The sequence below is a fragment of the Stegostoma tigrinum genome, chromosome 32 (assembly GCF_030684315.1).
Source record: "Stegostoma tigrinum isolate sSteTig4 chromosome 32, sSteTig4.hap1, whole genome shotgun sequence".
Taxonomy (NCBI): domain Eukaryota; kingdom Metazoa; phylum Chordata; class Chondrichthyes; order Orectolobiformes; family Stegostomatidae; genus Stegostoma; species Stegostoma tigrinum.
The window spans coordinates 498,883-522,588 of NC_081385.1; the positions used below are offsets into that span (position 1 = coordinate 498,883).

The 23,706-nt window shown below is 47.0% G+C and overlaps 1 protein-coding gene across 8 annotated transcripts in view; it reads right to left on the reverse strand.

The window, feature by feature from the left end:
• Positions 1-23,706, reverse strand: part of LOC125466940 (T-cell surface glycoprotein CD3 gamma chain-like) — a 74,504-nt gene that overhangs the window by 39,603 nt on the left and 11,195 nt on the right. For 3 of the 8 annotated variants that reach the window (XM_048562144.1, XM_048562143.1, XM_048562146.1), the window contains 3 exons: positions 21,898-22,029; positions 19,172-19,221; positions 16,515-17,731 (listed from right to left, as the gene is read on the reverse strand). The exons of 4 other annotated variants lie outside the window; for them this stretch is intronic. In XM_048562144.1, coding sequence (XP_048418101.1) covers positions 17,678-17,731; positions 19,172-19,221; positions 21,898-22,029 — 236 coding nt within the window. In that variant the 3' untranslated portion in view covers positions 16,515-17,677. Of the gene's footprint in view, positions 1-16,514; positions 17,732-19,171; positions 19,222-21,897; positions 22,030-23,706 lie in introns of those variants that run through there. One more of the 8 variants, XM_059638958.1, reaches the window with a different exon arrangement.

The window sequence follows — 23,706 nt, forward strand, 5'->3', positions numbered from 1 at the left end:
CCAGAGAAAACAACACGAGTTTTTGTAGCCTCTCCTTATGGCTCATATCCTCTAACACAGGCAGCATCCTGGTAAACGTCTTCTGCACCCTCTCTAAACCCTCCACATCCTTCCTGAGACACAGTTACATAGACTGAACATACTCAGTCACTCACTCCAGCCCAGTGTGGCCTAACTGAAGCCTTATAAAGCTGCAACATGATTTCTCTTGCACTCAATTCTCTGATCATTGAACACAGAACATTACAGCACAGTACAGGCCCTTCAGCCCTCGATGTTGTGCCGACCTGTCATACCGATCTCAAGCCCATCTAACCTGCGCAATTCCATGTACGTCCATATGCTTATCCCATGATGACTTAAATGTACCTAAAGTTGGCAAATCTACTACCGTTGCAGACAAAGCGTTCCATTCCCTTACTACTCTCGGAGTAAAGAAACTACCTCTGACATCTGTCCTATATCTTTCACCCCTCAATTTAGAGCTATGCCCCCTCATGCTCGCCGTCACCATCCTAGGAAAAAGCCACTCCCTATCCACCCTATCTAACCCTCTGATTATTTTATATGTTTCAATTAAGTCACCTCTCAACCTTCTTCTCTCTAACGAAAACAGCCTCAAGTCCCTCAGCCTTTCCTCGTAAGACCTTCCCTCCATACCAGGCAACATCCTAGTAAATCTCCTCTGCACCCTTTCCAAAGCTTCCACATCCTTCTTATAATGTGGTGACCAGAACTGTACGCAATACTCCAAGTGCGGCCGCACCAGAGTTTTGTACAGCTTCACCATAACCTCTTGGTTCCAGAACTCGATCTCTCTATTAATAAAAGCTAAAACACTGTATGCCTTCTTAACAGCCCTGTCAACCTGGGTGGCAACTTTCAAGGATCTGTGTACATGGACACCGAGATCTCTCTGCTCATCTACACTACCAAGAATCTTACCATTAGCCCAGTACTTTGCCTTCCGGTTACTCCTACCAAAGTGCATCACCTCACGCTTGTCTGCATTAAACTCCATTTGCCACCTCTCAGCCCAGCTCTGCAGCTTATCTATGTCTCTCTGCAACCTACAACATCCTTCGTCACTATCCACAACTCCACCGACCTTAGTGTCGTCTGCAAATTTACTAACCCATCCGTCTACACTCTCGTCAAGGTCATTTATAAAAATGACAAACAGCAGTGGACCCAACACCGACCCTTGCGGTACACCACTAGTAACTGGTCTCCAGGATGAACATTTCCCATCAACTACCACCCTGTGTCTTCTGACCAATAAAAGGAAGCATGCCTTATGTCTTTTTTACCACCCGACCTACTTGTGAGGCCACTTTCAGGGAGATATGGACTTGAACCCCAAGATCCTTCTGTCCATCAATCTGTTCAGGGTCCTGCCATTAGCTGAGTACTTTTCCTAAAATTTGATCTCCCAAAGTGTAGCACCTCACATTGACCCGGATTGAACTCCATCTGCCATTTCTCCGCTCATATCTGCAACTGATCTATATCCCATGGTATCCTTTGACAACCTTCTACAATATCCATAACTCCACCAATCTTTGTATCATCAGCAAACTTACTAACCCACCCATCTATATTTTCATCCAAGTCATTTATATATCACAAACAGCACAGGCCCCAATACAGATCCCTGCAGAACACCACTAGTCATGGACCTCCAGCCTGAAAAACACCCTTCCACCACTACCCTCTGTCTTCTATGGGTAAGCCAATACTGAATCCACGCGGCCAGGTCACTGCGGATCCTATGCATCGTAATCTTCTGGGTTAGCCTACCATGGGGGACCTTGTTGAAAGCCAGATTAAAATTCATGTCAACAACATTCACTGCTGTACCCTCATTGATCACTTTCAACACCTCCTAAAAATTCAATCAAGTTAATAAGACATGACCTGCCCTGCACAAATTCAATACAAAAAATATGGAATTGAAAAGATAGTCTAACAGGGACGAGTTAAGGACTGTTGCTTATTGTAAACACCCATCAGGTTTTTACTTCCGCCATCTACAATCTGACCCCACCACCAAAGACATTTTTTCATCCCCACCCTTGTCTGCTTTCCGGAGAGACCACTCTCTCCGTGACTCCCTTGTTCGCTCCACACTGCCCTCCAACCCCACCACACCCGGCACCTTCCCCTGCAACCGCAGGAAATGCTACACATGCCCCCACACCTCCTCCCTCACCCCCATCCCAGGCCCCAAGAAGACTTTCCGTATTAAGCAGAGGTTCACCTGCACATCTGCCAATGTGGTATACTGTATCCATTGTACCCGGTGTGGCTTCCTCTACATTGGGGAAACCAAGCGGAGGCTTGGGGACCGCTTTGCAGAACACCTCCGCTCAGTTCGCAATAAACAACTGCACCTCCCAGTCGCAAACCATTTCAACTCCCCCTCCCATTCTTTAGATGACATGTCCATCATGGGCCTCCTGCAGTGCCACAATGATGCCACCCGAAGGTTGCAGGAACAGCAGCTCATATTCCGCTTGGGAACCCTGCAGCCCAATGGTATCAATGTGGACTTCACCAGCTTCAAAATCTCCCCTCCCCCCACCGCATCCCAAAACCAGCCCAGTTCGTCCCCTCCCCCCACTGCACCACACAACCAGCCCAGCTCTTCCCCCCCACCCACTGCATCCCAAAACCAGTCCAACCTGTCTCTGCCTCCCTAACCGGTTCTTCCTCTCACCCATCCCTTCCTCCCACACCAAGCCGCACCCCCAGCTACCTACTAACCTCATCCCACCTCCTTGACCTGCCCGTCTTCCCTGGACTGACCTATCCCCTCCCTACCTCCCCACCTATACTCTCTCCACCTATCTTCTTTACTCTCCATCTTCGGTCCTCCTCCCACTCTCTCCCTATTTATTCCAGCTCCCTCTCCCCATCCCCCTCTCTGATGAAGGGTCTAGGCCCGAAACGTCAGCTTTTGTGCTCCTGAGATGCTGCTTGGCCTGCTGTGTTCATCCAGCCTCACATTTTATTATCTTGGAATTCTCCAGCATCTGCAGTTCCCATTATCTCCAAATGTCCTTCATCTGGTTTAAACTGACTGGAGCCCAAAACCACACTTTTAATTATAAGTCTCATTGACAGAGATAACAAGGTTTGGAGCTGGATGAACACAGCAGGCCAAGCAGCATCTTAGGAGCACAAAAGCTGACGTTTCATGGACCAAAGATGGATAGAGGAGAAGATAGATGGAGAGGAGACAGACAAGTTAAAGGGGCGGAGATGGAGCCAGTAAAGGTGAGTGTACATGAGAAGGTAGGGAGGGGATAGGTCAGTCCAGGGAGGACAGACAGATCAAGGGGGCGGGATGAGTTTAGTAGGTAGGTACTGGAGGTGTGGCTTGGGGTGGGAAGGGATAGGTGAGAGGAGGAACAGTTTAGGGAGGCGGGGACGAGCTGGGCTGGTTTTGGGATGCAGTGAGGGGAGGGAAGATTTTGAAGCTGGTGAAATCTACATTGATACCACTGGGCTGCAGGGTTCCCAAGCGGAATATGAGTTGCTGTTCCTGCAACCTTCGGGTGGCATCATTGTGGCACTGCAGGAGGCCCATGATGGACATGACATCTAAAGAATGGGAGGGGGAGTGGAAATGCTTTGCAATTGGGAGGTGCAGTTGTTTGCTGCGAACGAGCGGACGTGTTCTGCAAAGCAGTCCCCAAGCCTCCGCTTGGTTTCCCCAATGTGGAGGAAGCCACACCATGCACAGTGGATGCAGTATACCACATTGGCAGATGTGCAGATGAACATCGGCTTGATGTGGAAAATCATCTTGGGGCCTGGGATGAGGGTGAGGGAGGAGGTGTGGGGGCAAGTGTAGCATTTCCTGCGGTTGCAGGGGAAAGGGCTGGGTGTGGTGGGGTTGGAGGGCAGTGTGGAGCGGACAAGGGAGTCACGGAGAGAGTGGTCTCACCGGAAGGCAGACAAGGGTGGGGATGGGAAAATGTCTTGGGTGGTGGGGTCGGATTGTAGTGAGTGAGTGCCTGAGCTGAGAATTTGTAGCTTACAATCAGGTTTTTTAAATTACTTCACAGGGTGAGGGCATTGCTGTCTGGGCCAGCGTTAATTGCACATCTCTAATTGCCCAGAGGGCAGTTAAGAGTCAGCTACATTGCTGTGGGTCTGGAGTTACATGTGAAATCTGTCAATCAACAATGAATTCATGAACATCATTAGACTCTTAATTCCAGATGTTGTGCTATGATAGGTGACATTACTGTATACACATCGCAAACATACTTCATTCAATGGAAAATTAATAAAACACACTTAACTAGAAAGTTCATAGCACTTAATAGACAGCATTAAAAAATCTAAACCAAGAACCAAACACATGGCTTTCTTTTGTAGTGATTGAATAAAATACTGTTCTTTGACCTTCTTGTGGCACAGTGGTAGTGTCCTTAACCCTGGCCCAGGAGGCCCAGGTCCTAGTCCTCCCTGCTCCAGAGGTGTGTAATAACATCCCTGAAAAGGCTGGCCAGAAAGATAGGCAAATAAAAAAAATGCCCTTCTTACTATACAAAAACCTGTGACTATCCTGCAAACTAAATCACATTCTACTAAATCACAACTAATTTGATCATTAGTTTTGAAACAAAGTCCAAGTGTCCTACTAGCTACAGCTCGGCAAACAGGACAATCACACTATATGAGCCAGGCACCTGCTGTGTGCCATGCACCTTGTTATTGATGATGGTCAAATACATCTTTTAATTAGAAAAAGCCAACAAGACACTCCCCCTCCTCCAAAAGATTGCTAAGATTTCTCATAAATCTCGGACTGGTTTTAGAAAGCTGGTCCCCTAATTTGCAGTTACAGGTTCATGATCACATCTTCCTTGCACAATGCACGTTGTGAATGCAGAAAAGAGAAAGAGACCACCAGCCACAAACAAAAATACTACATCTAGATTTTAATGGTGCAGTACCAGTCTGACAAAATGCAGTCTGTCTGACCCTCTTGAAGCTTATATGGAAGAGAAAAGTCCTGCCTTGCAGAAGCCAGATTGACTAACACCAGCAGCTGGGGTAAGTGACCATCCCCAGTTTGTCCCGGATCAATAAGTCTCATGTATTCCATTGCCTGTCTGGTCTATTTTTATCTGTTCACATTGTGGGATGTGGGCATTGCTAGCTGGGCCCAACAAGGGGCTTGTTACTTGCCCATCCCTAGTTGCCCTTGAGAAGGTGGGGGTGAGCTGCTTTCTTGAACCGCTGCAGGCCTCCTGCTGTGGGTTGACCCACAATGCCCTTAGGGAGGGAATTCCAGGATTTTCACCCAGCAACAGTGAAGGAACAGGGAATATATTTCCAAGTCAGGATGGTGAGTAGCTTGGAGGGGAACTTGCAGGGGGTGGTGTTCCCATGTACCTGCTGCCCTTGTCCTTCTAGATGGAAGTGGTCATGGGTTTGGAAGGTGCTGTCTAAGGATCTTTGGTGAATTTCCGCAGAGCATCTTGTAGAGAGTACACACTGCTCCAACTGAGCGTCGATGGTAGTGGGAATGGATGCTCGTGGGCGTAGTGCCAATCGGGTAAACTGCTTTCCCCTGGATGGTGTCAAGCTTCTTGAGTGTTGTTGGGGCTGCACCCATCCAGTCAGTGGGGAGTATCCCATCACACTCCTGATCTGTGCCTTGTAGAGTGTGGACAGGCTTTGAGGAGCCAGGAGGTGAGTTACTTGCTATGGCATTCGACACATGCTCATAAATGTAAGGGAGGCATTTGAACTGACAGGAAATACAAACTAGTTTATGTTGCATGAGCTTGAATTAATTAAAAAGATAAATTCAAGAATAGTACAGTACAGCAAGAGGCCGTTCTGTCTGGCCGGCTCTGCAAAAGCACAGTAACTAACCTCACGTCCCAGTCCTTTCTTCGTAGTCCTTTAGTTTCTATCTCTTTGGAAAGCCATCATGCTCAGGCAGTGCATTCAAACTCTTAACCACTTACTACATTAAAACCTCCTTCCTCCTGTGACATCTGGTCCTCCATCTCTCTGCCAGTGACAAGCTCAGGGCATCAATCAGCTTTCTCACCTCTTCCTTCAGCATTCTCCAAGACAAACAATCCAATTACTCCAATCTATCCTTCGGGACTGAAATCTAGCTCTCATTAACCTTCTCCACCACAGCTTCCTTGCTAAAGGATGATGCCCAGAACTGGGCTCAGTCCATCAGATGAGACACAGCCTCTGTTTTTATCTTAAAAGTCCACTTTCCTTTTGCATTCTCTACCTCGGGGTCTGGGCCCAAAACTTCAGCTTTTGTGCTCCTAAGATGCTGCTTGGCCTGCTGTGTTCATCCAGCTCCACACTTTGCCATCTCAATTTATAAAGCCTAGATTCCCTTAGGCCTCAAAAAGACTCAATGCAAAAGATAAAATGTACTTTACACCAATGCATAGTTGATGGACTGAATGGCCTCTTTGCAACTCAGTGCTGGTCATGGTTGCAAAACAAGTGATATTTCAGACTGGCTTTTTTCGCTTTATTTATATGAACGTGTAACAGTTAATGGATCTATCGCAATGTGAGACAGACTGAATGATAACAATGGAAGGGTTCAAGTGATTTCTGTGAAAATAGAACTGGCTTTCTGGACCACTGTGGATTGAAATTTTGGAAAAGGACATCAGAGTCAAAGACAGGATATGGACAGAAAGGATGTTTGGAAGCGAATTCAATAAAAACAAAAATCCTGCAGGTGCCGGAATCTGAAATAAAATCAGAAAATGCTGGAGAAAGTCAGCAGCATCTGTAGATAGAGAGAGAAACAGAATTAACATTTCAAGTCTGGGATGAGTCTTTCTCAGAACCTTTGGAAAAAAACAGTCATATCAGATTTGAAGCATTAATTCTGCTTCAATCTCCACAAATGCTGTTGACTTTCTCCAGCGCTTTTTGCTTTTACTTCAGGGTTTTACAATCCAACAGTTTCACTCTTTACCAAAATCAACCTTTCAATTCTGAATTTCTAATTCTCAAATAGCCACAGTGGGATTTGAACTCACAGGCTTTTGAACATTAGAATCAGAACATTCCCATTGACTGAGTGGAGTAATGAGACTGTCACTTCTGCAGTCACTCTGCCACTCACTTCAAAGAGCCAGTATCAGGTCCCACTGTTCCAGGGGTGTGTAATGACAGCTTTGAACAGGTTGATTAAAAGTTCCGTGCATTGGACTCTGTGACAGTTTCTCTCTCATACATTCCATAGAGAAATTCCCAGATGTATATTGAACAATTCTGCTTCCCTTGTAGCACTTTCTCTCTAATACATTGTCACAATTGTTTCACAAAGAATTTGTAATTCAAAAATATTAGACAGAAAGGATATAAAGTTTCTCCACAAACTTCTGATATAATCTACCTGGAGAGTTAGCTATTTATTCATCAATTTTACATCCTGCTCTGGAATGAACACACAATAATCTTCGAGTACAGCAGACCCAGCAATCAATGAACCAGGAGAGAAAACGATGTTACCCAAAAGGAGAGAAAGACTTTTCACAATCTCCAGACAGCCCAAGGTGTTCTACAATTAATGAAGCTTTCTTTTGAGATGTATTTACTGCTGTTAAACAGGACATTTCAGTTTAAAAAATCATTAAAGAATATTTAAAAGAAGCAAACACTTCAACATTTGAGATAATCTGATTAGAAGATTAGATGTTCGCTTTTAAGTGAAAAGAAACCAGCAAAGGTAATTAACCTTTTCCCTCCTAGCGATCGTACCAATGACGAGCCTAATTTTTCTGAAGGCTGGTTAAAGGTGCTTGTTCGGTGACTGCGTAGAGGAGTTTTGAAACTGATGGGTGAGCATTATCTCAATCAGTGGGTGAACTGTTCTGGTTAGTGGCCACCTTCATCACTCGGTAGAACCAGCAAGAGGCAGCAACCACCCTGATTCCTGCCTTTTCTGAGCTGAGTGGCTTAGAATAAAACAGTTATTTCATATTTAAGATAACAAAGTGTGGAGCTGGATGAACACAGCAGGCCAAGCAGCATCTCAGGAGCACAAAAGCTGATGTTTCGGGCCTAGACCCTTCATCAGAAAAGGGGGATGGGGGAGAGGGAACTGGAATAAATAGGGAGAGAGGGGGAGGCAGACCGAAGATGGAGAGAAAAGAAGATAGGTGGAGAGGAGAGTATAGGTGGGGAGGTAGGGAGGGGATAGGTCAGTCCAGGGAAGATGGACAGGTCAAGGAGGTGGGATGAGGTTAGTAGGTAGGAGATGGAGGTGTGGCTTGAGGTGGGAGGAAGGGATGGGTGAGAGAAAGAACAGGTTAGGGAGGCAGAGACAGGCTGGGCTGGTTTTGGGATGCAGTGGGGGGAGGGGAGATTTTGAAGCTGGTGAAGTCCACATTGATACCATTGGGCTGCAGGGTTCCCAAGTGGAATATGAGTTGCTGTTCCTGCAACCTTCGGGTGGCATCATTGTGGCACTGCAGGAGGCCCAGGATGGACATGTCATCTAAAGAATGGGAGGGGGAGTGGAAATGGTTGGCGACTGGGAGGTGCAGTTGTTTATTGCGAACCGAGTGGAGGTGTTCTGCAAAGCAGTCCCCAAGCCTCCGCTTGGTTTCCCCGATGTAGAGGAAGCCACACCAGGTACAGTGGATACAGTATACCACATTGGCAGATGTGCAGGTGAACCTCTGCTTAATATGGAAAGTCATCTTGGGGCCTGGGATGGGGGTGAGGGAGGAGGTGTGGGGGCAAGTGTAGCACTTCCTGCGGTTGCAGGGGAAGGTGCCGGGTGTAGTGGGGTTGGAGGGGAATGCGGAGCGGACAAGGGGGTCGTGGAGAGAGTGGTCTCACTGGAAGGCAGACAAGGGTGGGGGTGGAAAAATGTCTTGGGTGGTGGAGTCGGATTGTAGATGGCAGAAGTGTCGGAGGATGATCCTCCCCCACTGCATCCCAAAAGCAGCGCAGCTCGTCCTCACATCCCTAGCCTGTTCTTCCTCTGACCTATCCCCTCCTCCCACCTCAAGCCACACCTCTATTTCCCACCTACTAACCTCATCCCACCTCCTTGACCTGTCCGTCCTCCCCGGACTGACCTATCCCCTCCCCACCTCCCCACCTATACTCTCTTCTCCACCTATCTTCTTTTCTCTTCATCTTCGATCTGCCACTCCCTCTCTCCCTATTTATTCCAGAACCCTCTCCTCATCCCCCTCTCTGATGAAGGGTCTATGCCCGAAACGTCAGCTTTTGTGCTCCTGAGATGCTGCTTGGCCTGCTGTGTTCATCCAGCTCCACACTTTGTTATCTTGGATTCTCCAGCATCTGCAGTTCCCATTATCTCTGATCACAGCTATTTCATATTTATTTGGTTAGTCCCCAGTATTTATTTTGTGTATGTAAATGGTCAATTGCATTTCCAAGTTAAACACAAATAAGACATCAATAAGACAACCAATCAATATACCTTTTCTAATGCAGAATCAATAGTTGCTCCCTTTGAAATTTGTTATTCTTGCAATGTGTCCTGATGAGTTCAACATAAAAAGTGACAGATAGTTTGTCTCTGTGTTCAGCAACGCTCTAGCTCTGTCAAAGCAAACAGCTGTTTATTCCTGTCATATTATCGGGCATCCCAAAGCATTTTACAGCCAATGGAGAATGATTGCAAAAGCAACCATATGATAATGATTCTGATAAACTGTTTAATAAGCTGTTGTTTGACTGACAAATACTGTTGAGGGCACTCTCCCTGATTTCTTCAACAAATTACTGCAGGATTGTCACATCAACAAAAGGAAACAGAAATAGCTTCAGTTTCAGTTCTCATCTTAAAAGCAGCACCTCCAACAAAGTGCAGCTCTCTCAGGGAGGGGGTGTTCTGTTGGTATCATCACGAAATTATTAATCCTGAAACCCAAAATATGTTCTGGGAGCCTCGGATCAAATCATAGATAAATGTGAGATGCTGCATTTTGGAAAGGCAAATCAGGGCAGTGCTTATATACTTAATGGTAAGGTCGTGGGGAATGTCGCTGAACAAGGAGACTTTGGAGTGCAGGTTCAGAGTTCCGTGAAAGTGGAGTCGCAGGTAGGCAGGATAGTGAAGAAGGTGTTTGTTTGCCTTGCCTTTATTGGTCAGGCCATTGACTATAGGAGTTTGGAGGACGTGTTGTGGCCTTTCACAACATTGGTTCGGCCAATTTTGGAGTACTGCCTGCAGTTCTGGTCTCCCAGTTGTAGGTAAGGTATTGTGAAACTTGACAGGGTTCAGTAAAGATTTACAAGGATGTAGTCAGGGCTGGAGGCTTTCAGCAATAAGGAGAGACTGAATAGGCTGGGATTATTTTTTCTGGGGCGTCAGATGCTCAGGGGTGACCTTATAGAAGTTTATAAAATCATGCGGGGCATGAATACAGTGAATAATCAAGGTCATTTCCCCAGGGTAGGGGAGTCCAAAACTAGAGGGGCATAGGTTTCAGGTGAGAGGGAAAGATTTAAAGGGGACCTGAGGTGCATTTTCTTTTCACACAGAGGGTGGTGCGTGTGTGGAATGAGCTGCCAGGTGAAGTGGTGGAGGCTGGTACAATTACAACATTTAAAAGGCACCTGGATGGGTACATGAATAGGAAGGGTTTAGAGGGATTTGGGAAATATGCTGGCAAATGGGACTAGATTAATTTATGGTCTCTGTTCAGCACGGACAAGTTGGACTACCTATTTCCATGCTGCACATCTCCATGACTCCTAAAATTAGGGACGGAGGACAAATATTGCCCTAGCCATGACACTCACATGCACTGAATGAATAAATAAAACTGTGACAGTGCGGCGCTCCCTCAGCACTGACCCTCCGACAGTGCCCACTGCCTCAGCACTGACCCTCTGACAGTGCCAGGTCCCTCAGCACTGACCCTCCGACAGTGCCCACTCCCTCAGCACTGACCCTGTGACAGTGCCCGCTCCCTCAGCACTGACCCTCTGACAGTGCCGGCTCCCTCAGCACTGACCCTCTGACAGTGCCCGCTCCCTCAGCACTGACCCTCTGACAGTGCCCACTCCCTCAGCACTGACCCTCTGACAGTGCCGGCTCCCTCAGCACTGACCCTCTGACAGTGCCCACTCCCACAGCACTGACTCTCTGTCAGTGCCGGCTCCCTCAACACTGACCCTCTAACAGTGCGGCGCTCCCTCAGCACTAACCCTCTGACAGTGCCCACTCCCTCAGCACTGACCCTCTGACAGTGCCCACTCCCACAGCACTGACTCTCTGTCAGTGCCGGCTCCCTCAACACTGACCCTCTAACAGTGCGGCGCTCCGTCAGCACTAACCCTCTGACAGTGCCCACTCCCTCAGCACTGACCCTCTGACAGTGCCAGGTCCCTCAGCACTGACCCTCCGACAGTGCCCACTCCCTCAGCACTGACCCTGTGACAGTGCCCGCTCCCTCAGCACTGACCCTCTGACAGTGCCCGCTCCCTCAGCACTGACCCTCTGACAGTGCCCACTCCCTCAGCACTGACCCTCTGACAGTGCCGGCTCCCTCAGCACTGACCCTCTGACAGTGCCCACTCCCACAGCACTGACTCTCTGTCAGTGCCGGCTCCCTCAACACTGACCCTCTAACAGTGCGGCGCTCCCTCAGCACTAACCCTCTGACAGTGCCCACTCCCTCAGCACTGACCCTCTGACAGTGCCCACTCCCACAGCACTGACTCTCTGTCAGTGCCGGCTCCCTCAACACTGACCCTCTAACAGTGCGGCGCTCCCTCAGCACTAACCCTCTGACAGTGCCCACTCCCTCAGCACTGACCCTGTGACAGTGCCAGGTCCCTCAGCACTGACCCTCCGACAGTGCCCACTCCCTCAGCACTGACCCTGTGACAGTGCCCGCTCCCTCAGCACTGACCCTCTGACAGTGCCCACTCCCTCAGCACTGACCCTCTGACAGTGCCAGCTCCCTCAGCACTGACCCTCTGACAGTGCCCGCTCCCTCAGCACTGACCCTCTGACAGTGCCCACTCCCTCAGCACTGACCCTCTGACAGTGCCGGCTCCCTCAGCACTGACCCTCTGACAGTGCCCACACCCACAGCACTGACTCTCTGTCAGTGCCGGCTCCCTCAACACTGACCCTCTAACAGTGCGGCGCTCCCTCAGCACTAACCCTCTGACAGTGCCCACTCCCTCAGCACTGACCCTCTGACAGTGCCCACTCCCTCAGCACTGACCCTCTGACAGTGCCGGCTCCCTCAACACTGACCCTCTAACAGTGCGGCGATCCCTCAGCACTGACCCTCCAACAGTGCGGCGCTCCCTCAGCACTGACCCTCCGACAGTGCGGCTCTCCCTCAGCACTGACCCTCCGACAGTGCGGCACTCCCTCAGCACTGACCCTCCCACGGTGTGGTGCTCCCTCAGCACTGACCCTCCGGCAGCGTGGCACTCCCTCAGCACTGACCCTCCGGCAGCGTGGCGCTCCCTCAGCACTTACACTCTGACAGTGCCCACTCCCTCAGCACTGACCACCTGACAGTGCCTGCTCCCTCAGCACTGACCCTCTAACAGTGCGGCGCTCCTTGGCACTGACCCTCTGACAATGCGGCACTCCCTCAGCACTGACCCTCCAACAGTGCGGTGCTCCCTCAGCACTGACCCTCCGACAGCACGGCACTCCCTCAGCACTGACCCTCCCACGGTGCGGTGCTCCCTCAGCACTGACCCTCCGGCAGCATGGCGCTTCCTCAGCACTGACCCTCCGGCAGTGTGGCGCTCCCTTGGCACTGACCCTCTGACAGTGCGTCACTCCCTCAGCACTGACCCTCTGACAGTGCGGCGCTCCCGCAGCACTGACCCTCCAACAGTGCAGCACTCCCTCAGCACTGACCCTCTAACAGTGCGGCGCTCCCTCGGCACTGACCCTCCGACAGTGCGGTGCTCCATCAACACTGACCCTCTGGCAGCGCAGTGCTCCCTCAGCACTGACCGTCTGACATGACTTCTATTAGCAGGACATAGTCGGTAATGTTTCAGTGTCTGGCTGAGGCTAAGAAACTGGTCCTTTCCACTCCCCCTCCCATTCTTTAGATGACATGTCCATCATGGGCCTCCTGCAGTGCCACAATGATGCCACCCGAAGGTTGCAGGAACAGCAACTCATATTCCGCTTGGGAACCCTGCAGCCCAATGGTATCAATGTGGACTTCACCAGCTTCAAAATCTCCCCTTCCCCCACCGCATCCCAAAACCAGCCCAGTTCGTCCCCTCCCCCCACTGCACCACACAACCAGCCCAGCTCTTCCCCTCCACCCACTGCATCCCAAAACCAGTCCAACCTGTCTCTGCCTCCCGAACCTTTTCTTCCTCTCACCCATCCCTTCCTCCCACCCCAAGCCGCACCTCCATCTCCTACCTACTAACCTCATCCCACCTCCTTGACCTGTCCGTCTTCCCTAGACTGACCTATCCCCTCCCTACCTCCCCACCTATACTCTCCCCTCCACCTATCTTCTTTTCTCTCCATCTTCGGTCCGCCTCCCCCTCTCTCCCTATTTATTCCAGAACCCTCACCCCATCCCCCTCTCTGTTGAAGGGTCTAGGCCCGAAACGTCAGCTTTTGTGCTCCTGAGATGCTGCTTGGCCTGCTGTGTTCATCCAGCCTCACATTTTTTAATCTCCTTTCTAGTGTGTCCTGTTTAACTAAGTGCCCCTGTTTCCACCTCTCTATCTTTGGACAAGCACATGGACATACATGGAATAGTGTAGGTTAGATGGGCTTCAGATCGATATGACAGGTCGGCACAACATCGAGGGCCGAAGGGCCTGTACTGTGCTGTAATGTTCTATGTTCTACAACTGATAACGGCCATTGAGAGCAGACCTCCTGATTGGTCTCTGCCAGAGGTGTCAGTTTGGGCCTGGCTTTTTTTTTTGTACTTGATTTCGTTGAAGTTGCACTGACTGCACGGATGGATGCGACTTTTCTTGCTTTCTCTCGAGCGGTTTACCTCCCATACAGTCAGCCGCATCTCGGTACTCGCTGAGCAGCTTCCTGTTTGAGCAGAGATCACTCAGTCCTGACTCACTCAATGTACTGTTTGCTCACATCAAAGTATTGCAGATGCTAAAGATAGGAGTTAAAACAAAGTGCTGGAGGAACACATTCGGTCTGGCAGCATGCGTCGTGAAAAAAAAAGTGTTAATGTTTCAAGTCCAATGTTCAGTTCTGAAGAAGAGTCATGCCAGACTGGAAACATTAAATCTGCTTCTCTCTCTACAGATGCTGCTAGACCTGCTGAGTTTCTCCAGCATTCTGTGTCCATTGAGTGACCTTCAGGTTAGAACCAATGTTTCAGTGACTCAGTGTCATAACCCGACCATTCTGAAGGATCCCAGCCTGTTTTCTAACAGAGCATGAGCACTCTGGAACCTGTTACAGACAAATTTAAATTGAGGTTTTCAAGGGTTATACACTACCTTCAGTATCTTGTATTTTGATTCCACATTATTTGTGAATAGTTAAATAAATCAAACGCAAATCAGAGGCAACAAGTGCAAGTCTCAAATTATTTATTTCAGAAATGGCATAATCTACATAGTTACAAATTAACTGCAGCAAATCCATGACAAAGCAACATAAAATAAAAAAGCAGTAAGTGTGGGTGGAAAATCCACTGCTGGCCTGAACAAATTCAGAAAGTCAGACACACAGGAGGATAAACATCGCCAATAAATGACATCAAGCAATTTCAGATCAACTGCCCATCTCATACTCTACTGAATGGATCTTGGGTGAAGCCAACACAGATGGCGTTGTAATGGATGGCGTCATAATGTGTGGGCGTGTAATGCATAGTGCTATAATGGATGGGCATGTAATGGATGGGTGGTGCTATAATGGATGGTGTTGTAATGCATGGGCATGTAATGGGTGATGCTATAGTGGATGGGTGTATAAAGGATGGGTGGTGCTATAATGGATGGTGTTGTAATGCATGGGCATGTAATGGGTGATGCTATAGTGGATGGGTGTATAATGGTTGGGTGGTGCTATAATGGATGGACGGTGTTGAAATGGGTGGTGTTGTACTGCATGGGTGTGTAATGGGTGGTGCTATAACAGATGGGTATGTAATGGATCGGTTGTTCTGTAATAGATGGGTGTGTAATGGGTAGTGCTGTAATAGATGGGTGTGTAACCAGTGGGTAAGTACAACAGTAGTTGATTATCCAGCCATCGGAGTTATTTTTGTACAGAAACTGTAGATTTAAAGTAGATACGAGGAGCAATTATTTCTCTCAAAGGGCCATGAATCCATGAAGTCACTATCCAAGAGTGTTGTGGATGCTGGGAGATTGAGTAAATTTGGGAAGAAGATAGGCAGATTTTTAAGCAGTAACAGGTTAAAGGGTTTTGAGAATGAGCAGGAAAGTGAAGTTGAGGATGACAGGAGATCAGCGAGGATCATATTGAATGAAAAGGCTCAAGGGACTGAATGGTCTACTCCTACTCCTAGTTCTTATGTTCCAGTGGTGGATGTGTATGAGAGAGCAAGGATCTCTAACTATCACGAGATGCCCTAATGGCCATGTTTATTTTTTCCAAAATCCTCCAGGATGGGACCCTGATCACAGTCCTGTGTACTTCACTGGCCATTGATCCATGTCATGTGGAATAAATGGAATGGTTCTCACTGCCTCCACTGATCGCTGTGATTGTCAATTTCACTCACTAATCCCTGACAGTTTTAATCCTGGCCTGCTCCCCCGACGACTGCAGAGGGAGTTAGGATCAGGACTGCGGGACAGTGGTGCACAAACCATTATCTCCTTGTCAATAGGTTTATGGTTTAAGCTGAATAGACTGTTTAAATCCACATGTTTCTCAGCATCTTAAAAGGGCCCAAAAAATCCAAAATAACTTTTCAAAGCAAAACTTAGATACAACCTCTCTAATTTCACATCTAATTATTATCTTGCTTTGTGCACGTCCTGTGCAGTGTAACCTGTAAGCCTCATTTGTCTCAGCACCCTGTGATCTGTATGTACTGCTCGCAAAACAAAACTTCTCACTGTACTTATGCTCATGTGACTACAATAAATCAAATCAAATCTTAAATGCTGTTAGGGATGGATAGCTCTTGCTCCCTGCTTATTCTAAAAGGAAGTATATACGAGTCATTAGTCAAAAAGAATTAAACATATGTTCCATTTCAGAAAGCTGCCTCTCAGTCCATGGAATTAAGTCAATAAAGAGCAGACTGTGTTTATGAAGCAACAAATAAAAAACAGTGCTGATTGCAGCAAGCTAAAATCCTAACAAAAACAAAGTTGCTGGAAAAGCTCAGCAGGTCTGGCAGCATCTGTGGAGGAGAAAACAGAGTTAATGTTTCGAGTCCAGTGACACTTCCTTAGAACAGTTCTGAAGCAGGGTCACCGGACTCAAAACATTAACTCTTTCCTCCGCCACAGATGCTGCCAGACCTGCTGAGCTTTTCCAGCAACTTTGTTTTTGTTGCTGATTTACAGCATCCGCAGTTCTTTTGGTTTTTTTTAAGCTAAAATCCTAAACTTGTCTGAAAATGAAATGCATCTTTAGTGCTGAAAAAAACCACCTTGTTAAGAGTATTTCATCTCTTATTTATCAGGACGGAATCACAAAAATTCCAAATCCCAAAGTAAACAACAATTCATACTGCATGAGAGAGTGCTGAAGGGCTGGCAAATTAAATCAGGTTAATTGAGACATTGCCACAGACTGCACCAGAGAACGACTGTCCCACCCCTTTGTTTAATTGTAAAAAACTGCAATCTCTGGACAAAATCTCTTTGCCTGCAAAAGGCAAGTCACTGTGTATGAATAGATGCAGCTTGCAGCAAGTATACATGAGCTACAATGTGACCAATCTTCAGTTGGTTGTGAGTAAAATTCTTGGCACACTCCAGATTGTCCAGCAGGTGCTGTCCAAATGCAGAATCAGAGCTAACTAGTGTGTTACCTTTGATAAGTCAAGGCATTGGCAGAGCTGATTTGCAAACCAATCAGCAACTTTTCCTCATGCAGTATAAATTGGTGTTCCCTTTGGGATTTAGTATTCTTGTGATTCTGTCCTGATGAGTATAAGGTGAAAAGCTTCAACAGCATAGCTCTGTTTTAAGCAAGACCTGGGTTCCATCAAATCAAGTGACTAAAAGGATCTGGAGGAAACTGAAACCAGCTGCTGTGCTGAAATATAGAGTAGAGTTATTTCCTCTGAAGGTCACCCTGTCTAATGTCTTCCCCCATCATTACTCCTCTTCCAGACCTTCACTCTTGGTAAAGCATTCTATACTCTCTCAAAAAATATCAAATGAACAGCTGGAATGAGAGATTGCTGGAAGTGAAACCTAAACAATTGTTTACCCCACAGAATGCTCACAAAAGCTCTTAGCAAACTATTAACCTGTTTGTAATTGTCAGTGTGCTATATGACGAGAGGTAACAGGGATAAGGCTGGGAGTTGAACCAGTCACTGAATTTGCATTGATCTTATATAGACTCATTAACAACAACCAAAGGTCAGAAAAACATTACTGAATAACATGAAAGGCATTATTGAGTAACAGAAAAGCAGTGATCGAGGTGGGAAGCGTTGCTGTTGGGCCAGTCTCAGGAGAGTGGGTTAGATTTTCAGGCGGGGGAAAGCTGGCTGTATTCACAGCTTCCCCTTCGTGTCCCAAGATCCTGATAAAATAGGAAAGACAGTGTTACAACTCAGAATTCAAAGATAAGTGTGCAAGAGTGCTACCTCACATTGAGATGCAGCGACAGTTTTACACAGCTGTTCTTTCACAATCAGCCCATAGTATTCAACAACAGAGCACAATCCCTCCAACAGGCAACTCTCTGTCACGTGGACCATCGTACCGCTCCCAGCCCAGGACCAAGATTCTGCGCAGGAAGATCAGCCCAGGTCAATCCCTCATTCTGCAGGGTCAATGGACCCAAAACATTTCTCTCCACTGCTGCTGCCAGATCTCCTGAGATTCTCCAGCAATTTCTGTGTTTATTTCAATCTTGCATTGGACTTGGAGAAGGCACTGCAGTTGCCTGGGAACAGGGTCCTTTCATAACATTGGACCCCATCAGCTGCAATTACCTGGACCATTAATTCAAGGCCCTGACTGCTTTTTACAGGAAATACTCATTAATTCACTTGATTTCCACGTGGAAACACGGTTTGGGTTCTCCATTTTGGGAGAATCAGTTAGCATTATCTGTCAGACTTGACAGTAACTGATTCCACTGTGCAGTAGAACATCTGTTCCAATGTCAAATGCTTATTGGTTGCCCATATCTGAGTTGGTCAATTTCTACACAGATCACATTTTAATCACTTAATTCATCTTGTGTCCGTATCAGAAGCTCTGTTATTTGGACACAAACTTGCGAGTTCTATCAACTGACTTCGCTGTCAGCAGATGTGGTGTGTCTGGCACAGGCCTATTCTCACCTGTTCTCTCAGGGTGGGGAGGAGCAGCTGAATACAGACACCCCACATGTGCCAAACCTGATGCCAGCTAATTACCAAAACCCGACTTTGTTAATTGACACGGCAACGGGTACCAACACAACCAGTCGAAGAACAACCATCAGTAGTCCCAGCAACACTGGGTCTAGGTGAATCCTGCAGCCATTACCATCAACTGGTTCCCAAATTGGGATCAGAGTGTAGCGCCTGTGCTGGTGCTAATGAAACCCAAACTGTTTGGGATAGGGACCGTTGGAGAAATTCACAAACAATGCTCAAAGGTTGGCGAAATGAGATGCTGCACTTTAACAGGACAGCAGGGTGGCTCAGTGCTTAGCCGCCTCACAGCATCAGGGATCCAGGTTCGATTCTAGCCTCAGGTGACTGTCTATTTGGGTTGCAGTGCAAAGATGTGCAGATTAGGTGGATTGGCAATGCTAAACTACCCAGAGATGTGCAGGCTAGCTGGGTTAGCCATGGGAAATGCAGGGTTACAGGGATAGAGTAGGGGCATGGGTCTGGGTGGGATGCTCTTTGGGGGTTGGTGTGGGCTTATGGGCCAATTGACCTCTTTCTGCACTGTAGGGATTCTGTGACTCTAAGAAGCTAATTCAAGTCTTTGATTTATAGATTGAAGCTATTTCTGTCCGTACCTGATAAAGATCATTGTGATCAAGAGGAACGAGGTTCTGCTTCTCAGACTCTAAGAGAAAAATACAAAAAGTGAGAACGATGCAACAGAGCTTCGTCGGAGGCTCACTGATGTTACCTAGAATGGTGACGAAACGTCTGAAAACTAACCTTCCAGCTCAGCGAGCAAACTCACATCCAGAACCTCAACCTGAGCTACAAATCTTCTCAAAACTCGCTATGCAACAGTCTGTGACAGAAATATACTTCAACCTTGCACCTCACCAAGTGTCAGGGAATCAGACAAAATGGCAAATTCTTGAGGATTCTGATGTTTCAGAGTTAGGGTCAGAGACAATTCACTGTCAAATGGATGGCCTTTTTCTCAAAGCAGCTGTGTTACAGACAAGTGGGATCTACTGTTCATTTCAATTTCAGGTTCATCTTGATTAGAAAGATTCACTGGTGAGTTCCTCACATACACTAGCTCAAGAAGAAGGCACACAGCACAGTCACCAGAATAATCCCAGTCATGTATGAGGTCAGGCTGCACAGACTAAGTTCTTATTCCTGATTAGTTTGATACGGTGTAGGGGGTGATCTAATAGAGACGGTTAAAAAGAACTTGATAGGGCAGAGAGAGAGAGAGAGAGAGAGAGAGAGAGAGAGAGAGAGAGAGAGAGAGAGAAAGAGAGCGAGAGACTGTTCGCTCAGGGTGATGTCAGGAAGCACTGATTCACACAAAGGGAATGGAATCAGGAGTTCTGCCCCATGTGCAGGATGAGGGGCAGTTGGGGTTTTTAAGACTGAAATGGGTAACTTTATGTTGAATAAAGGAATTGAGACGGTGGAGCAAAGGGGTAAATGGATTGAATTAGCTTTATTGTCATGTACTCATGTGAGTACAGTGAAAGGTTTACAAATCGCCACTTACTGCACCATCTTAGGTCCAAAGGTACCTAGGAACAAAACTGAGGGTGCAAAACAGAAAATTAAGGAAAACAAAGTTATAAATTACAGTCCTTCTTACTAAAAAGTGAAAAAACAAAGAAACAGCTAATAGTTCAGCACATGCTCCTGGCCATGCTGGGCTCGCATTCCCTCACAAGGGCTCGACTCCCCTGTTATGGGCTTGACCTCAGCCCCGCTACCTGCTCTCATAGTGAATGATCCAACAGGTTCGAGGGGCCAAATGGCCTCTTCTTGTTAATGTGCAACAGAAGGGCTGACTGAAAAAGAAAGACATCCTATTGACCAAAGGTTTTAAAAACATAAGCTAGAATTTGATGAATTCTTGTAGTCCACTGAATTTCTTGTTGCTGAAATCAAATTGCTGACAGATGCAGACCAAGCAGGTGAGTTGGAAAACTGGGGGGTTTTAAATCTCTGAAAAGTGCTCACAGTTTAGCTTTGCAGGGTTAACAAGGTAGTCAAAATACTGAGGTATGGAAACTTCATCAGATTCCCAACTATTTCAACCAAGAGGAGAGAAAGAGATTTGCAAATGTTGACGTTGTCTTCCTTTCAACTCTCTAGGGTTTGAAACAGAATCAACAACCAGAAAAGATTGCTAGGCATCAGCACAGGTGACATACCCACCTCTTGTCTCACACAAAGCTTTGGTTGACTATTTTCCCAAAGTCATTTCACTCAGTATTCAGCAGATGGCTCACAGCTAAACATTCTTCAATAGAACATTGTCTATTCCATTAAATGTCAAAACAGTGATAATGGGAACTGCAGATGCTGGAGAATCCAAGATAATAAAGTGTGGAGCTGGATGAACACAGCAGGCCAAGGAGCATCTCAGGAGCACAAAAATTCTGCTTGGCCTGCTGTGTTCATCCAGCTTCACACTTTGTTATCTAAGTGTCAAAACAGTTCTAGTTTTTCACATAAATATGAATGTATGTACAAATACAAATCCAAATGGGCTGAATGGCCTTATCCTGTTCCTATGTAAGAGGCTTGAGGGGCTGAATGGCCTAATCGTGTTCCTGTGTAATAATGTCCAGAAGGGTCGAATGGCCTCCTCCTGTGCATGTGTAGCAGTCTTGTGAGAAGCAGAATGGCCTCTTCCTGTTCCTTTATTCATTCACTGGATAAGTCAGCATTTATTGCCCATCCCTAATTGCCCAGAGGCCATTTAAGAGTCAACCACATTGCCGTGAGCCTGGAGTCACATGTAAGCCAGACCAGGTAAGGGCAGCGGTTTCCTTCCCTAAAGGGCATTAGTGAACCAGATGGGTTTTTCTAACAATCGACAATGGATTCACAGTCATCATTAAACTCTCATTTCCAGATATTTATTAAACTCAAATTTCATCATCTGCTGGGATTTGTGGTGGGATTTGAGCCCAGGTCCCCAGAACATTATCTGGGTCTCTGGATTAACAGTCCAGCGATAATACGACAAGACCATCACCTCCCTTTCCTATGTTCCAGGTTCAACGGGTGGAATGGCCTCCTGTTCCTGTTGGCTTTGAAAACACAGGGTGGGGTGGGGGTGATAATGGAGAGGATCTGGATTTGGTTGCCCACTGCGCAGTTTTACCAATCCCAATGTGACTGGAGAAAGTGGCTAAGGATTCACTCAGAGAAGTGAGACCATAGCCAGAGTTTTCTGATCCTGATCACCAAGGACAGGCCCCTTGGGGAACATAATCAGCTCTCACAACAAGGGACATGGAAGTCAATGTTTTCAGCAGCAGAATGGGGGAAATTGGAAAAATTAATAAGAAGATCATACCATTGGAAGCTTTGTCCTTGTTGGAAGATAGCACAAAGTAAACAGCCAGAGCGATCAAGGTGGTGGCAATGATGTCCCCAACCACAATCCCTGAGATGGTACCAGGATCCAGCTTCACACAGTTCCTACAAACTGAAATCAGCAACAGGCAACACATATCATCTTCACTTCTCTGTTGCTTTTTGTCTGAGAGAATAATCAGCTCCACAATTCAGACAGTTATCAACAACTGTTTAATTCTCAAAACCATCAGAAGCTGCGAGCTGGACTTTCACAAGGGGAGCCTCTCCCCTCCTCACAGCAATGGAGGTTAGCCCTCTCCCCAAACCCCACCCACACTGATTTTGAGAGGAGTGGAAATGGGAGCACATTACATTTCTCAGAGAAAGCTGTCTCTACTTGTGTCTGAAACTGGGAAGTTGAGTGCGAAAGGAGATCAGGTGAGAATGTTGTGGATTCATTTTCATAGCCAGGGTATCACTTGAAGCGGTGAGGTGGCCTATTGGCTATGGTCCTGGGTCAGCTCTGGGAGAGGTCATGTATTCTTCAGGATTGTTAAAAATCAAGATGAATGTGTGTAAAAAGTGCACGGAATCACTAGAGTAGAATCGCGCAGTGAAACCAGTCAAACACAGCTCTAACAATGGCAAAAGGATTGTCAAGGCATTTAAAACTCCTGCCTTTAAATATTTGGGACAAACTTTGTAAAATGTTTATGGAAAAAGTTGATTGCTGTTTCATTCCTTCAACATTAGGTAAAGGGCTACCATTACTTGATGGCAGCTAATGTGACTGATCTCATAACCTTCCTTTAACACAGTAGGATGCCATTTCTCTGTTTAATTGACATCTCCAAGTAGTTCCAATTAAGACGGTCCATAACTATAAATTCCAAATAAACTTGGAGAAACTCAGCAGGTCCAGTAGCATCTGTGGACAGAGAAAGACATTTAAGGCTTTGAGTCTGGTGTGACTCTTCACAGAATCAGACCTGAAACATTAACTCTGTTTCTCACTCCACAAATGCTGCCAGACCTGCTGAGCTTCTCCAGCACTTTCTCCATTTGTTTCAGATTTCCAGCATCCACAGTAATTTGCTTTTATATAAATTCCAAAACCTGGTTTTATTAGAGATTAGGTAATTAAAATGTCAGTTGTTGTCAGAAAGGATTCTGCAGAGGAAGAAGGGTAAATGTTGTGAATGGGATTGTATAAATTAATTTTTTTTAAACGAAGTCTGCAATAGACATTTGGAACTTCATGTTATTTAGTGCCAGAATTGGGTACTTGCAGTTTGTCCATGGTGGATATGTGCTGAGTTGATAATAATTAGTGTAAAGGCAAAAGGTGGCTGGTGGGAGGGTGGACAGTGAGTGAATTGTCCTGAGGGGATAACGGGGCTGTACAGAGGCATGGAGGCTATGAGGGGCTACAAGGGAGTGTGGGGCACAAGGTAATTAGCTCAGGTGGGGCATAGAAGACGTGCAGGAGGGGAGCATGCGTGGGGTGGGGGCGGTAACTGATTTCCCGTTAATAGTTAAACCGAAGCAGAGAGCTAGAGCCGGCAGGCACTCTCCACTCGGCCGAGACCCACACTGGGCGGCCCCGCCCCTCCCTCATTCAGTGCCTCCCTTTACCAGAGAACACTCCCTTTCCCCACACCCCATCACTAAAACCCTAACTTCTGGGGCCTGGCTTGCACCTTCCAGCCAGCAATGCGTGGGATCAAGAACTGTCTCACCCTGGGGAACGGTCTCCAAGCCTGGTGACGCAGTCAGTGTTACACAGTGACAAACAGCACCCTTTACA